The 14,223-nt window shown below is 41.6% G+C and overlaps 1 protein-coding gene across 5 annotated transcripts in view; it reads right to left on the bottom strand.

The window, feature by feature from the left end:
- Nucleotides 1-1,763: 1,763 nt before the first annotated feature.
- The window catches only part of TNS3 (tensin 3), a 198,625-nt gene continuing 186,165 nt past the window's right edge, over nt 1,764-14,223 (bottom strand). For all 5 annotated transcript variants that reach the window (XM_030487554.1, XM_030487525.1, XM_030487545.1 and 2 more), the window contains 6 exons: nt 13,197-13,274; nt 11,435-11,512; nt 7,499-7,667; nt 6,460-6,528; nt 6,311-6,337; nt 1,764-5,373 (listed from right to left, as the gene is read on the bottom strand). In XM_030487554.1, the coding sequence (XP_030343414.1) occupies nt 5,229-5,373; nt 6,311-6,337; nt 6,460-6,528; nt 7,499-7,667; nt 11,435-11,512; nt 13,197-13,274 (566 nt within the window). In that variant the 3' untranslated portion in view covers nt 1,764-5,228. The remainder of the gene's footprint in view (nt 5,374-6,310; nt 6,338-6,459; nt 6,529-7,498; nt 7,668-11,434; nt 11,513-13,196; nt 13,275-14,223) is intronic.

Genomic DNA, 14,223 nt, shown 5'->3' with positions numbered 1-14,223 from the left:
CCGCCGGAGCCGCCGCGCAGCCCCTTCCCTCAGTCTGGCCGCGGCCTCGCCCTGAGGTAAACCCTCACCACGCGCCGCGCCTCCCGCGCCACCTGCCCCGCTCTCCGTTGCTGGGGCAACGCCCGGATCTCGCCAGCGACTCTCGCGAGAGCAGCCGGCGCCCGGCGGGTGTCCCGCCGGAATGGCGCGTCAGTGCCAGCGGTGCCCCCGCCCGTGCGCTGGGAACGGGTCGCTCCGGAGCCGCTTCCCGCGTTGTTGGATCATCGCTTGCAGGGACGCGCCAGGATAGGGTGGAAGGGCCTTTTGTGCTGCTGCAGGGCGCTGCTGAGCCTCCTGTCAGTCAGCACCCCCGGACCCCTTGCTGCAGGGCTGCTCCACAGACACTCCTCTCCCCCTGCAGACCTGTGCCCGGTGTCACTGCATGCAGGTGCAGAATCCAGCATTTGGACTTGATGTCCAAGACCTGACTGACACACCGGTATGATACTCCCAGGTGATGTCGGGGAAGTTCTGTGATTCTGCAAATATTAAAACACTGAAAGTGGTACAAACATCTGTGCTTTATGCAAGACAGGCAATGTCTTCAAAGGAAGGGAACAGTCCTGGTTTGGTACTCCTTGCACTGACATGTAACGCAGATCCCTTGTCGGTTATTCAGCAAGATCCTCTGAATTCTCTAATAGCTCCCCTTTGCCCTCTTGGTTGTCTGCCAGACTTGCTAAGTCTCCTGCAAGCTTCCTATTTCTGACTTCGGCTTCTGAGAACTTCTTCAGCTATTTGCCCTCGTAACTTCCTTTGTACAGATTGCCGGATGTAGTTTACACTGTTGTAACCCTTGTGCTTGGTGTCAACAGCAGAAGCAAAGGAGAGGTTTACTCAGCCTATGTGGTGAGCCAGGTTTTCTTGTTCCAAGAGTTCTTTTAATGTATGTATTTTAGAAATCACAAGGCAGCAGCTTGTTCCGCTTTTAAACAGTCTGGCTGTTCACTTCGTGGTCCCTCAGAGAAATGATTTCACTGACAAAAGGTAAAAAAAACCCAGGCCTGTGCACCCTTTCAAAGAAAAATGTAAGGGCTGAGTGCTGACTTGTTCAGCCTTGCCAAGGGAAGACTGAGGGACACAAGGGGGGTCACATCTCTTGCTATAAATACCTCAGGGAGAAAACAGTTATTCATGCTAAGAGACAATGCTGGCATAAGAACAACTGCATATAAACTAGCTGTGAGTACATTTAGGATGAATGCTGAAAGCAGATTTTCATCTACTGGAGCAAAGAGTCCCCAGAGCAGCCTTTACAGAGGAGCAATAGCAGCACACATGCGCACAGTGGCATCCGAGTTCAAGAAGAAGAGCTTAACAGGAGACTGGACTGTGACACAGAAAATCCATTTGTCGTCTGTTCCACATTATAATTCATTCTGATAAAGGACGAATACTTGTCATGAATAATTGTCCTGTGTTACACCCATGCATGAACTTCTGGCCTGTAGTGATGAATGACAGTCAAGACACTGAATGAATTCCTGCCAGCCTACTCCTCATAGAAAAGGCATCAGCATGACATACTAGAGTTTATCAGTCTCAGAAGTAATCCCAGTAAAGCATGCATATAACTCAACCTTCAATGTGTGGCTGATGCACAGATTTTGTACTCTGAAAGCTATTTCAGCTAGGGATTAGGTTTCTCCCCCCGCCATGCTCCTCTGGAAGTTTTTCCAATGTAGTCACTGTGGAGGCACAGTTAAATGGGTACAGACATCCCAGAAGATGACATCATATATTCTCCCTTCTTACACTGAAATATGCAATGCAGGCAAAAGGCACTTTTATATCATTGTAACAGCAAATGAACTAGGAAAATCATACACATTAACTAGACTTGAACCACTAACACAGACTCATGTGACATCAAGTCCTTGAAAGAAATCTTGAAGGAACTAAACCAACCCCCTGTTTCAGCATCACAAACTATTCTTATTTCACCAAGAAGGTTCTGGTTATTAGCAATGCCAGAAGGTAACGTTCTTTCCAAACAGACCGCCCTGTAACATTGTGTTGTGAAATTTCACATTCATCATTTTATTAGAATCTGAACAGAGGCGATATCTGAAGAGCAGAGAAAATGACTATACAAAGAATTTATAGAACATTCATTTACATACTGGAGACCTTCTGATGCTGCTTTACAGTTTCAAGAAAAAGACAAAAATTTGCACTAGCAGGTAAAACCAAGAAGGAAACATTAGATTATTTTTTTTTAATGATACTGTTGGATACATGGAAATCGTTTAATTAAAAACATGGCTTTTAGCATTTTTGTAGTTTAACACTGTACGATTATAGTAGTACATTTACTAAAAAGGTTAATAGGAGTCTGGCTAAATACGTATGTCAACTTGCTGCCATTAGTTATGAAACTGCATATACACATCTACCAAAAAACCTTGAAAGAAAGTGCTGTATTAACTATTTAGTCTTGTATTCGCCATGAACAAATGTTTCGTGAATACCTTTCTACATACACTACATAATGGTACATACAGAATTATTTTGCTTTGTGCATTTTTTAATTCATTAAAAGCAAATGCAGGTGGCAATATAACATCCAAAGGAACGCATAATAAAACACCTCCCTTAGAAACAGGGCAACTTCTTTTCTCCCCACTTACCAAGTAGAGCTAAACTCCCAGGAAACACCACCAGGAGTGTCAGCGTTCAATTCCTTATGCTCTTGAATCCAGCAGCTTGAGAAAGTGCAGGGACTAAAAAATAAGGCCCTGAATGGAAATGATAAAAATGGGGAAAAAAATGACACTTTCTTTTCAGCCCAAAGGCCAACAACATGGTGTCTAACAAGACACACTAAAATTTAAGTGTCATCTACAGAAGCAAAAAAATGTAGCAAAAATTCCTTCTCATTTCAGTGCTCACAACACATCAGATTTAAATCTAATTCACATTTAAATCTAACTGAGGTGTCAGGTGGAGAAATTCACTGGGCTTCAACTGGCTGAATATTAAAAGGAAACTTGTCCTCACATGTTTCAAAAGGGTCAAAACTCCTCAAGTAAGAGCTGCATTCTCTTTTGGATGGTACATGAACACTGTTTAAGTAGTATACCTCTGTGTGAGAAGAACAGAAGTATTTGGTACAAATCAGAGGCACTTGCCTTTGTTGCTTCAACGGTAGCTACTACGCTTTGGATTGCTTCACCCTTTTAGACATCCAATGCCCACTTCTGCTGATTCTCCACTTCCCGGTCCAAATACATTAAACTTAAAATATTTTTTCTCTCTCCCTCTGTTCCTCACCCCCTTCCTTTTAAAAAGTATCAAGTTATTTATACAAAATTCATAGTTACACCAAGAACTTTGGCTATGGTCACTGAGTAAGGTTTCCATGATCCTAATATTTTAAGAAATAGGGAGAGAGCTGTTAATATAAGACAGATCATAGTTTATACAGGACAGACCAAACTGGTGGAAACTTCTTACCATACAGCCCAACCAGAGTTCCCCATTCCATTTAACCATTATTTAGTAAAAGTGGATAAAATGATTAAATCCTCCAAGTGGTACAGTTACTAGTGAATCCAGTGCCTCATGCACTGGCATGCCTAATTCAGCAAGTCATTTTATTCCTCCGTTTATTGCTATAATGTTGACAGCCACACATCAAAGAAACAGAGGCAGTGAAGCTTTTCAGCACTGTCAAAAGTGAAGCCGTCTTATTACCATCAGTTCTGATATGGGGGTCTATTACTGCTCTTTTTGAAGTGAATGGGAGTTCCACAGTAGACTTCAGTGGCTTGCTCTCCTTGTGAAGGTTTCCACTGTAACCTACCTTATCAGCTTTCTGTAAAGGTAACCAGCACTTTGTTAGGCATTTAAAATACCAATGTATACATACAGAGATCTGTACAAGTGTGATAGTTGTAGAAACCATTACATAAATGCTCTCAAGAAGTGGGACAGAGTAGCAAAATATATTCCATTCCCTTTTGGATTTCCAAACTCAAGGAATTCTTTAAAAAATATTATAAACCAAAAATAGTTCCTGAAGATCAAAAAAAAAAAAAAAAAAAAAAAAAGCCAAAAAATCCACAAAACTCCAATAAAAATGGGGCTGCAAGAATCCACAAATATAATTATGTATTAGGTAGGGGAACAAATATTACTACCAGAACAGTACTGCAGAGACAGAAAATGGGAAGTAGCTTATCACTGTAAGACAAAAGTCAAACTGTATTTAGCAAGGGACAGGCTATACACACTTCTACTTATGCAAAATAGAGCTAAAAAGGCAAAGCTCAACAATGGCCTAGTTTAAGAATATCTCTATGACATACCAAGATCTGAGATCTACTATAAATAATCTGACAAAGGTTAAAAAAAAATGTATAAATTATAAAATCTTCGTTTTCCCTCATTTTTATCCTGTCATTATTATAATACAGAATCTTCCCTTAGTTCTCTGTATAAAAAAATAATACAAAAACCCCAATTACAGATTTCCACACAACTTTTTTCTGCCACCTCTCCCCTATTTAAAATTTTTCCAACTAAACCAGCCCAGCCCTCTTAACACAGAGCAACTTCCCTGAATGCTCCACATTTCCACTCCTGATCAGAAATCAACTTGCACAAACCTTCTCTTCACATACATCTTCCCCTTTCTCCATTCAGTTCCCATCACTGATCACATAAGGATGAAGGGAAGAGCAAATAGTCTTCCTCAGACCATCATTCCCTTAAGAGCATGTTTGCAAGGCCTATAGCTACCATTGATGCAACTACGGCAAGTGTCATTGTGGAGGTTATACAAAACATATTCTGCACAAAAGAAGTAGCACAGCCTAGTGAGTATTTCTGCTCCAATAGATGATGAGAAACAGCATGTGAAAATATATTAGAAACCCTTCAGGAGGAAAGTTTTTCATTTATGCTTCATTCAGGTTTGGGCCTCACGGGTTTGGGTGGCACCCAGCTTCTTTTGTTTTGTCCTTTGATATAAAAACAAAGAAATAATGCTTTGTTAAGTCAGAGGCATCTTCAAAGAAAAGGCAAACACAAAACTCTTGCGACACAACGCAGCTAGCCCGTCCTCTGCTTTCCTTCTTGGGAATGACAAGGGTCAGGCATTGCTGCTCGATATGCTTTCTCCCTCTCTCACAGTGCTTTCCTTCAGTGGAGTCAGTGAAGAGCTCTGAGTCAAGGATGTGAAGGCATCAGATCTTCTTCTGGGATCCGATCATGACCTTTGATACAAAGTTCACGATGGCGCTGGCAGGTTGCTCTGGATCGTGCTCTGCAAATAGGTGGCATATGTTGTCTGTGGCACTGCCTTGCTTCCGGGCAACGAATCCAAATACTCTGCAACAGCAATAGACAGGCAGGCATCGCCTCATTTCATAAAGCAGAAAGGATGCTGCACAAGCCAAAAGCACAAATCAGACTTCATCTCTTCTGATCGACAAGGTCCAGGGTGACTGCTAAACACAGTGGTTCAGGTGCAGCAGCCAACTTGAGAGCTCCTAAGTGACTTGGGACAGCCAGAATCGGGAGACTGTCCTCTTCCTTCTACTCTATATTGCATCCCACACTAGAGACATGCTGCTGACCCTGAGGATATATTTAATCTGATTCGGTACTGCTGTTCTCTTACCTACCTTGGGAGGTATGTGGTGTGGTGTGCCAGGAATTGCCTAAAAAGATGGTTTGAAGGCCAGCGGACAAAGTACTGGAAATAGGACTTAAGCCGTCTATTTCTGTTCCTTTCCAGAAGCCAGTGCCTAAGCTCTCCCTGTTTAGAGTTTTTCTTTTGGTAAGGGGGGAACAATGACACTTGCCTTCAACAGAAAGCACTTTCCAATCCACTGGTAATTATATATTTATGCCACACACTAGTACTGCTGAGAGTGTTTTCATCTATCTGCTGGGGGGGGGGGGTGTTCTCTTTTAGAGCTATCAGTGGGACAAGTAAGCTTGTGTTAGTGTTGCTGGACAAATGGAACACAAGGCTGAGTAGCAAATGGCTGTTTTCATTTCTGAAACTTTAGTCAAATCATAGACCTGCAGCCTAAAGAAACCACACTAACTCTGGCTCCAGACATCCCATTATCACATAATTAGGCTCTGACTTGGAGAGGTGCAGATGAAGTAACTAAAATCTAATTACAGTGGGCAGAGAGATTTTTGTCTCAACAGCTGCTTTCCCTTCTACATCCCTGACAAGGATAATTTAGAACACTGAGAAACTGATATTCTTAAAACATTCAGTTAAAAGAGACTCAGACAGGTGTCCACTTACTTTGCAGAAAGGCCATCTTTCATCCACCTGGTTGTCCATGTAGGAAGCAGTAAAAGAAAAAAAGAAATAAAAATTGAACCTATGTTAGTTTTTTTCTTTTAGATCAACAATACAAACAGCACATTAGAAATACTGCTTGTCTTCCTTACTTTCTGTCCTGTGGATCCAAAGCACAGAAAATAACAGTGTTGACAGGATAATGTCGTCGAAAAAAGAGTCTGGGTAGAAAGAAAGAAAACAAGTTTTAGGAATAGTTAAGATGCTTAAAATATGAAACAATAAACAGATCTGAAAAATAAACTACATTTCATCTCAATTTAATAACGACCATATATTCTTTTTGCTATCTCTGAGTGACTTTAAAAGCTACCTGAACTGCTCCAACCAAATAAATCCATATTTAGAATAGTAACATCAAAAGTAGAGCCAAAAGAAAACTGACCCTCAAGCTAAGAAAAAGAACTAGAAGTATGGCTAAAACTGGCCTTTCAGATACTATGTCTGTGGGAAATGCAACTTCTTGGAACTTGTGAATAATTTGATTATATTAAGTTTCAAAATACAAGCACTCCTAGGCATTATCATGTAAGGTTTTGTCCCTGATCTGCTGTAAACACTTCCAGACCCCATGCAATTAAGAAGTCTGGCACTTCTTTTAGCTAACCTAGAACAAATTCCTGTTGTCTCTCCTTTGTAATTGTCAGTTTTCAAATCTAAAGACTTTGTGGTAGCTTTAAGAGCATTCACTACAAAGTAAACATAAATTACCTTTTCACCATGGTATTTTATAGGCTATCTAAAGCATTATTTCAAATACACAGTGATGCACACCGTCTGCTTAGGCTAACTCTGTTCAGTGATACTGGTGAAAGATACCATGAAGATAAATTATTTCAGTGAATAGGTTGAATATCAAATGCTGGCAAAGCTATTACTTTCTCTTTTCATAAGAAATAACCATGAAAAAAATGCCATGACAAAGTGACCTTCCAGATGTAAAAGCTGACATGTGGAACGTAACATCCATAGCTTCAAACATTCATTCTCCAGTCCTGCGGACAGCTGACTCTTTCACTGTCATTCCTTAGAATATCCTATTATCCTCTGAGACAGAGATTGCAAAACGTAACTAGGAAAATCAACAGCAGCCAACACACACGTTGGGGACAAGGCTGCATATTCTCTTACTTTCTTTGATTATCTGTCAACGTGATTCCCTGCGCAGACACTTTGAAATGGACAACAGTTGAGATGGGAGAAGGGTCTTGCATCAGTGTCATGCTCAAGGCTTTCTGTACTGCCTGGTAGCCCGTGAGGGACTCCATCTCCACTGAGTTCAGGTACCAGACGTTACATGCTGTAATGAAAGAGGGGAAAGACTGAGAGGCCATGACCCAGCAACAAGCAAACAGGTGTCTTCTGAACAAAACCAAACAACATGTAAACTTTCCACCTTTGTAAAGCAAACAGGGAAGACCGGCAGCAAACCTTTTGCGTGTGCCTCACCTTGCCCACTGTTGCTTCATAGACTGTTGAATCATAGACTGGTTTGGGTTGGAAAGGACCCTAAGATCATCCAGTTCCAACCCCCTGCCACAGGCAGGGACACCTCACACTAGACCAGGTTGCTCCAAGCCCCTGTGTCCAACCTGGCCTTGAACACTGCCAGGGATGGGGCAGCCACAGCTTCTCTGGGCACCCTGTGCCAGCGCCTCAGCACCCTCACAGGGAAGAATTGTTTCTTCATAGTTCAAGACTATAAATTTTGGAGACCACAGGCCTGGTCTCATCAAATCTGCAGCAAGCACTAGGAAAATAAGTATTAATATTACATAGCATTACATACTAGCACTATAATACTGTATAATACTATACAGTACTATATGGTAACTGTGCCATATAACATCATACAGTGTTTATTATTATTATATAGTATTAATAGAATTATTCACATGCTTAAATACTTTAAGAGTTAAATACTTTGGTAGAAAGTAAAATTTACAAGCAGGTTAACAACATGTCTTACTCTACAGCACAAACAAGAATGATTAAACACACCTGCAGTGAAACACTGGTTCTGACAGACTTTGTCTGTTGGTAAAAACATTTGTGTAGGTATCCAGGACAGAGGTCACAACTCTGGCAGCTGATGCATGCAAATTACCATCTAACATTTCATTTGTTTAGCAGTTTAGTTTGACTTGCCAACCTTGCTATGAAAGCAAAGACTAAATTAAATCTAATAGCTTCTCTTCTCATATGGCTATTCTGTAATCTGACTAAGGCTTTCTCCTATGACTAGCTACATAAAACACACAGCTAGGCACTGGCACTTTCAAAACAACCTAGCAGTCATACAGTTAATGACTGCGTAAGCATGAGTTTGATTCCAGCATGATGATCAGCCCAATAACTTTGAGCTCTGGAGCCTGTCAGTGAAAGAAGGGATCCAGAGATTTGTTTTATTTGATTTGAAAGTGTCAAATTTCCCAAATGTATTTGCACATTGGTGTGATCGTTTCAACAACCTTTGTTCGAATCAATTACTACTCAATTCATGCAGAGAGGGATTTAAGCTGACGAATGGCAAGTTCAATGAGGCCTTCCTCACTGAACAGCTTTGTGTCATGTTTATCCAAAACAGTTAATAACATTCCAAACTATAAGCTCTCCTCTTCACACATCATTACTGTGTATGTTTGGTATAGATCTAAAGCTCTTCATCATCCTTTGAGCCTTTCCCACCACAGGAAGCTTGCCTTGTTTCACAGTCACACTCCTCACCACTTTGGAGACTCAGATGAAGGGTTTCCCTTCCTCTTCTGTCACACACTGCGTTGGTGTCAACAGACTGTGTTCACGTTTTGTTTCTAAATGAAACAGCGAAGCATTTTGTCTAAATTGCCCTCAATGTGACAGTTCAAAACCTGTCACCAAATACTGTGTCTTTCTTTACTTCTGAACCACAAAACCCAGTAAGCAGAACCTGTTTCAAAAGCACTGGAAAGTGCAAAAATGTCAGTTTAAGGAGATTACAGGAGAGGACAGGTAATGAGAAAGGCTGGAAGATTTCTTAATTGGGACCATGGGGAATGTTAGATGGGGAATCTAAATGACAGCAATCCCACAGAAACCATACTCAAGGCTAAAGCAAAAGGAAGACGTGTCTTTCGTGCAATGCGGCTTCCCTGCAATGTTGCTGCTCTCATTTTTCACAGGTGGCATTTTGCAGTCACATCCATGCCACTCCAACAGCTACACAATGTGGCAGTTTCAAGTAACCCCTGCTGCTGTCAGACTGGGAATGTGCTTTGTTTAGAATGCTTAGTCCCTTGACTGTATCAGTGGAAACAGGTATGAAGCACTGGGATTTATCTGGGTCAGAAAATTTTGCTGCTGAACAGGAAGGTTAAGAAAGCAAGGTCTGTTCTAGGGAAAAGCCACTTATCTGTATATTTTCTAGTCTCCAGTTGTCACTCTCTAGAAGGCAAAGGATTTCTAGTCAGCTTCTGCATTTAGATAATGACTGGAAATGCTCATTAGGTTTTTTCAGACAGATATAAAAAAACGATCATTCAGGAAAATACATCTTCATTTGTTTGCTTGTAAAGCAGGGCAGGTGAAAAGCCCATCTGCTCTGGCTAAACTGCAGGTGCTAACACAGCTCAGAGAGTTGGAAAAGAAACAATTTATGTTTTGGGTCTGCACTTCAGTACTGAATTCCGCAACTGGAATGTTTCTATGACTGGAGAAGGACTTCTGAAACATGGAAAATCAGTGATAAATGAGGTATCAAGGCAAAAAACCCTCTGAGCATTTCCTCTAGCTAATTCATCTATTCAGGTCCCAAACCCTTGTCTAAAAACAAAACCACCACCAAACTAAAACCCAGATGTACCAAGTTTCCCAAATGACTCATGATGTGATAACTGCCATAAGGAGTTACCTGCCTACTGCCTCAGCTGAAGCAAGGAGTATTTATTTTTGTTTGAAAAGCACTGCCTGAGCAAGGAGAACCCAACATTTCTCAAAAGACAACACATGCCCCTTCTGTTGGGTTTTCACAGAATCACAGAGTCATTAGGGTTAGAAGGGACCTCTGGAGATCACCTGGACCAACCCCCTGCCAAGGTAGGGCCACCTAGAGCAGGTCACACAGGAACTTGTCCAGGCAGGTTTGGAAGAGGGAAAGTTCTACAAAAATGAGTTCTCCTTGGTTCTTTTCCCTTGTTGGCCACAACAAACCTGTCAGCACCAGCACACAGAAAGGCCAATGTGTGCTCACTCCTGGCACAGCCTCACAAAGGCTTGCCATTGCCTCAGCCACACATGCCTGCTTGATTACAGCACTCGAAGGGGTACTCAAATCAAAGCAGACTGCTGCACAAGCAAGGAGCAACACTCTCCAGAGCTGCTCAGCTTGGCAACTGCCCCCTTCAGCAATGCCCTAAACTGGGTGGGGGCAAAGAGGCAGCATTCTCATAAAGGCATGGAGTGTGTCAAATGCAGTGTATTCTCCTGCTCTAATGGGACTAATCTGGTGGACAGACAGATCCTGGGAGAATTCATAGAAGAGTGAAAACCAGGGAGCATGGGAGGGCATGGACAGGATCCCCTGGACACCGTAGAGGCGAATAACACAGTGGCTGCATTTCTACTAAAGACAGCCATAAGATTATGAAGGGGTACTCAGAGGACCATGTCCACAACAGTGCGTTATGACACCTACTGAACACGTTCCTTAGTTGCCCTTTGCAGACCTCAGGCATAGTTCACGAACCTCTGCAACCACAGGTTGAAAACACCTTCTCTAAGTTCATCAGTTATGAAAGCCATGTCGCCACTTAAAAATTGCTGTGCTTGAGCCAACCTATGTATACCTCAGGTTCTCATGGGAGACATGACTGGAAAGCAAACACAGGGTTGTAGAGTTTAGGACCTGGTTGCAGAAACGAAAAAGAATTTGGTATATATCCTCACAGCACCCTTTACACTTCTACACAGCAGTCTAAATTTAACTGCTCCCTTTAAACATCCTCCAGTCCAGTCTAAGCTTCAGCTTCTCCCAGCCTGTAAGACACAAAATTTGGTGACAGTCAAACGCAAGGAAAAGGTTTAACAGACCTGCACCCTGTTTAAGAAGCTCCGCTGCTGAGTTTGCAGCAGTCTGTGGAGAAGTTTCTGCTGTCTCCTCCAAGGGATCTGCAAACAGAAAACACAGTCCATGTCTTGTCTGGGCTTGAATCGACAGACCAATGCACTCAGACAAATATGAATTTAGCTTTTAGAACTGTCATCTCACCCACTGGCCAACTCTTGGCCAGAAGTGTGAAACAATCTTGTATCTGCAACTACAATCATTCATGTGGCTTTTGTGCTGCATCATTTTTTTGCCTCCAGCACTGCAGGAGGGATGCTCAACCTTTATTTCCTGACAATAAGACATAACTACATAGCATAAGGGACACACCACCACATTAAAACAATACTAATAGCTCTATTCCCTCATTATAGCCCTCATTTTAAATAGTGCAACTTTCATTATCTTATTTATTTACACTAATTTAGGCATAAAGACTTTGTGTTTCTACAATGAAATCAATTAACTGTATTTTGATTCAGAAGATGACAACATAATCCTCCCTTCTTCATACTTATGCACAAAACAAACATCTGAACTATTAAGACAGCAGTGGAATGTTTGCCTCCCAATCTCCTGTTAAAATTAGTAAGAAAACTGTCCATCAGTATGCTCTTTCAGTTACATATATGCATGTTAAAAGATCTCACTGCTGTATTTAACATGATGCATGCTGTCTTTGAATCCATCCAAATGAGGAAGAAAGCAATAATAGGGTATGTGACACTATTGACATGTTCAGAGTTAGCCATATGCTTTAAATACTCCACACACCGTGTCCAGAATCATTAACCACAGAAGATCATCTTGAAGTATGTGATCAAATTGGATTAAAAAATAAATCCACAATAAAAATTCACTCTGATAATGTTTACTCAGGACAAGGCAAACGTTTCAGTCCTGCACTTCTGCCAGAATGAAGGAGCTTTCCATTTTAGGTGAGGAGGGTAAGCAGAACAAGCCCACCTACCACACTGCTTTGCCATATAAAGAGATTTCTGGTCACATCTACCATATCATGTTTTTGTGCTAAAATGGTTTCATTAATGTATTTGCATAATTCCAATGCTATGTTTGAACACTGACATATGGCCTTTAACAAACATTTACAGAGTTCAGTAGAAAACCACAAGAATGTTTAACATTTCAGTAATACATGTGGTGTTAACTTCATGTGGGAGAGTAACGGACAACTGAATCATGGGGCAAGCCAGAACTACATTTTGCTGTTGTCTTAAGAGTGGTTTACAAAATCACCATAACCAAAGTTAAAATTACAGCCCCATGATTTAACACAGGCTTTTCGATCATTTACTTAAACAATATTTGGACCTATGTAAGCTGCTGCTGCCTCCCTGCCAGTGTCACACTCAGGGCACTTTCTGTTCTTTACCTACTTGCCTTCCCTTTTGCCACCCAGACCTGAATGCGTGGCTACATCTAACTTTACACAGGTGTAATTTCATGTCTGAGAAGTACATTTGTCTTCCTACACGGTAGATTTATTGTGTGGATTTCCATGACACATGTGTTTGTAACTGGAGTATCACAGTACTAGTCTGCTCACAGCTACACCTTGGCTAAGAGCCATCAGCAGTATTGGAGAACCACTTTCAAAACACAGCTTCCTTCCCTCTGCATTCTTGCTTAGATCTCAACTTGTGACATCTTCACCTGCCTTCAGACACTAGCACTTTGAAGCAGAGCTTGGACGGGTATATCTCTTCTGCACTTTAACCAGCATACCTCTGTCTGGGATGAGGAGCTTGCAGGGCAATGCCAGTGGAGTGATGGAATGCTGATACACCAGAGCTGTCAAACTCCCTGTGGTCAGAAGAGTAACAAGACATGCACAGTTAACTTGGCAGACAACAAGAATGCTGAACAGTTATGTTGGCTCTCAAGTATTTCATAGATCAAGGGGCCTTCCCCCTGCCCTTTGAAAAATACTCTCTTGGCACCTAAGCTGAGACCTTCTTCGGTCAACTTTAATGTATGCTTCCCAGCATTTTCCCAGTTGGACGTACTTGAACTCATTAATCACAATCATATGCCCTCTTTCCCTGCTTAAATCCTAAACTTTGCTTTAAATGGAGAAAGCACAAAAATTACAAAAAAAAACAACCCCTAACATATGAAAGTCAGTAAATTCCCTTCAATGCTCTTAACTTCAGCTACATTCAATGTAATATAATTTTATGAAGATGGTAAGAGCACAAGGGGTCAAAGCTAAGAGGCAGAGAAAAAGGAGTTCTGCCTCTAAGCCACCTAGTCTCCACCGCATAGTGCTTTGTCTACACACACCTATTTTGTGCTTCTGAAAGTGTCAAAGATGGGCTAGAGAAACCCTCTATTAAATTATTCTTCTTTTCAAAGTCACTTTTGTCATTTGGACTTTGCTTAAAATAATTAAGCATCTTTGACATTAGCATGTGAGACTATAAGGAGTCAGACGAAGGCGTAATATTCATCAGCCTACTTGTACAAAAAGCCATCCTTAGATCCTGTTTATCAACAAACATTGAACACTATAACGATGCACTTGAGGAAAATCACAGTTCAACCTAAACCAACCTCATTTTTAGAACCCAAAAAACCCCCAACACCTCAGCAGGGAAAAAGTGGGAAACGGATGGAGCAACAGAGAGGAACTGTTCTGTAGTGACCATATACCCCTCATCCCCTCCTGCACTGCCTGCGGTGGGGGTAAGAAGTCTGTGGGAAAGAGTGAAGTTGTGCTTGGGAAAAGGGGAAGTGAAAGTGTTACTTTAAT

The sequence above is a fragment of the Strigops habroptila genome, chromosome 1 (genome assembly GCF_004027225.2).
Source record: "Strigops habroptila isolate Jane chromosome 1, bStrHab1.2.pri, whole genome shotgun sequence".
NCBI classification, from domain to species: Eukaryota; Metazoa; Chordata; class Aves; order Psittaciformes; family Psittacidae; genus Strigops; species Strigops habroptila.
Note: the sequence above shows the minus strand (reverse complement) of the source record. Positions and strands in the feature narration are given on the sequence as shown.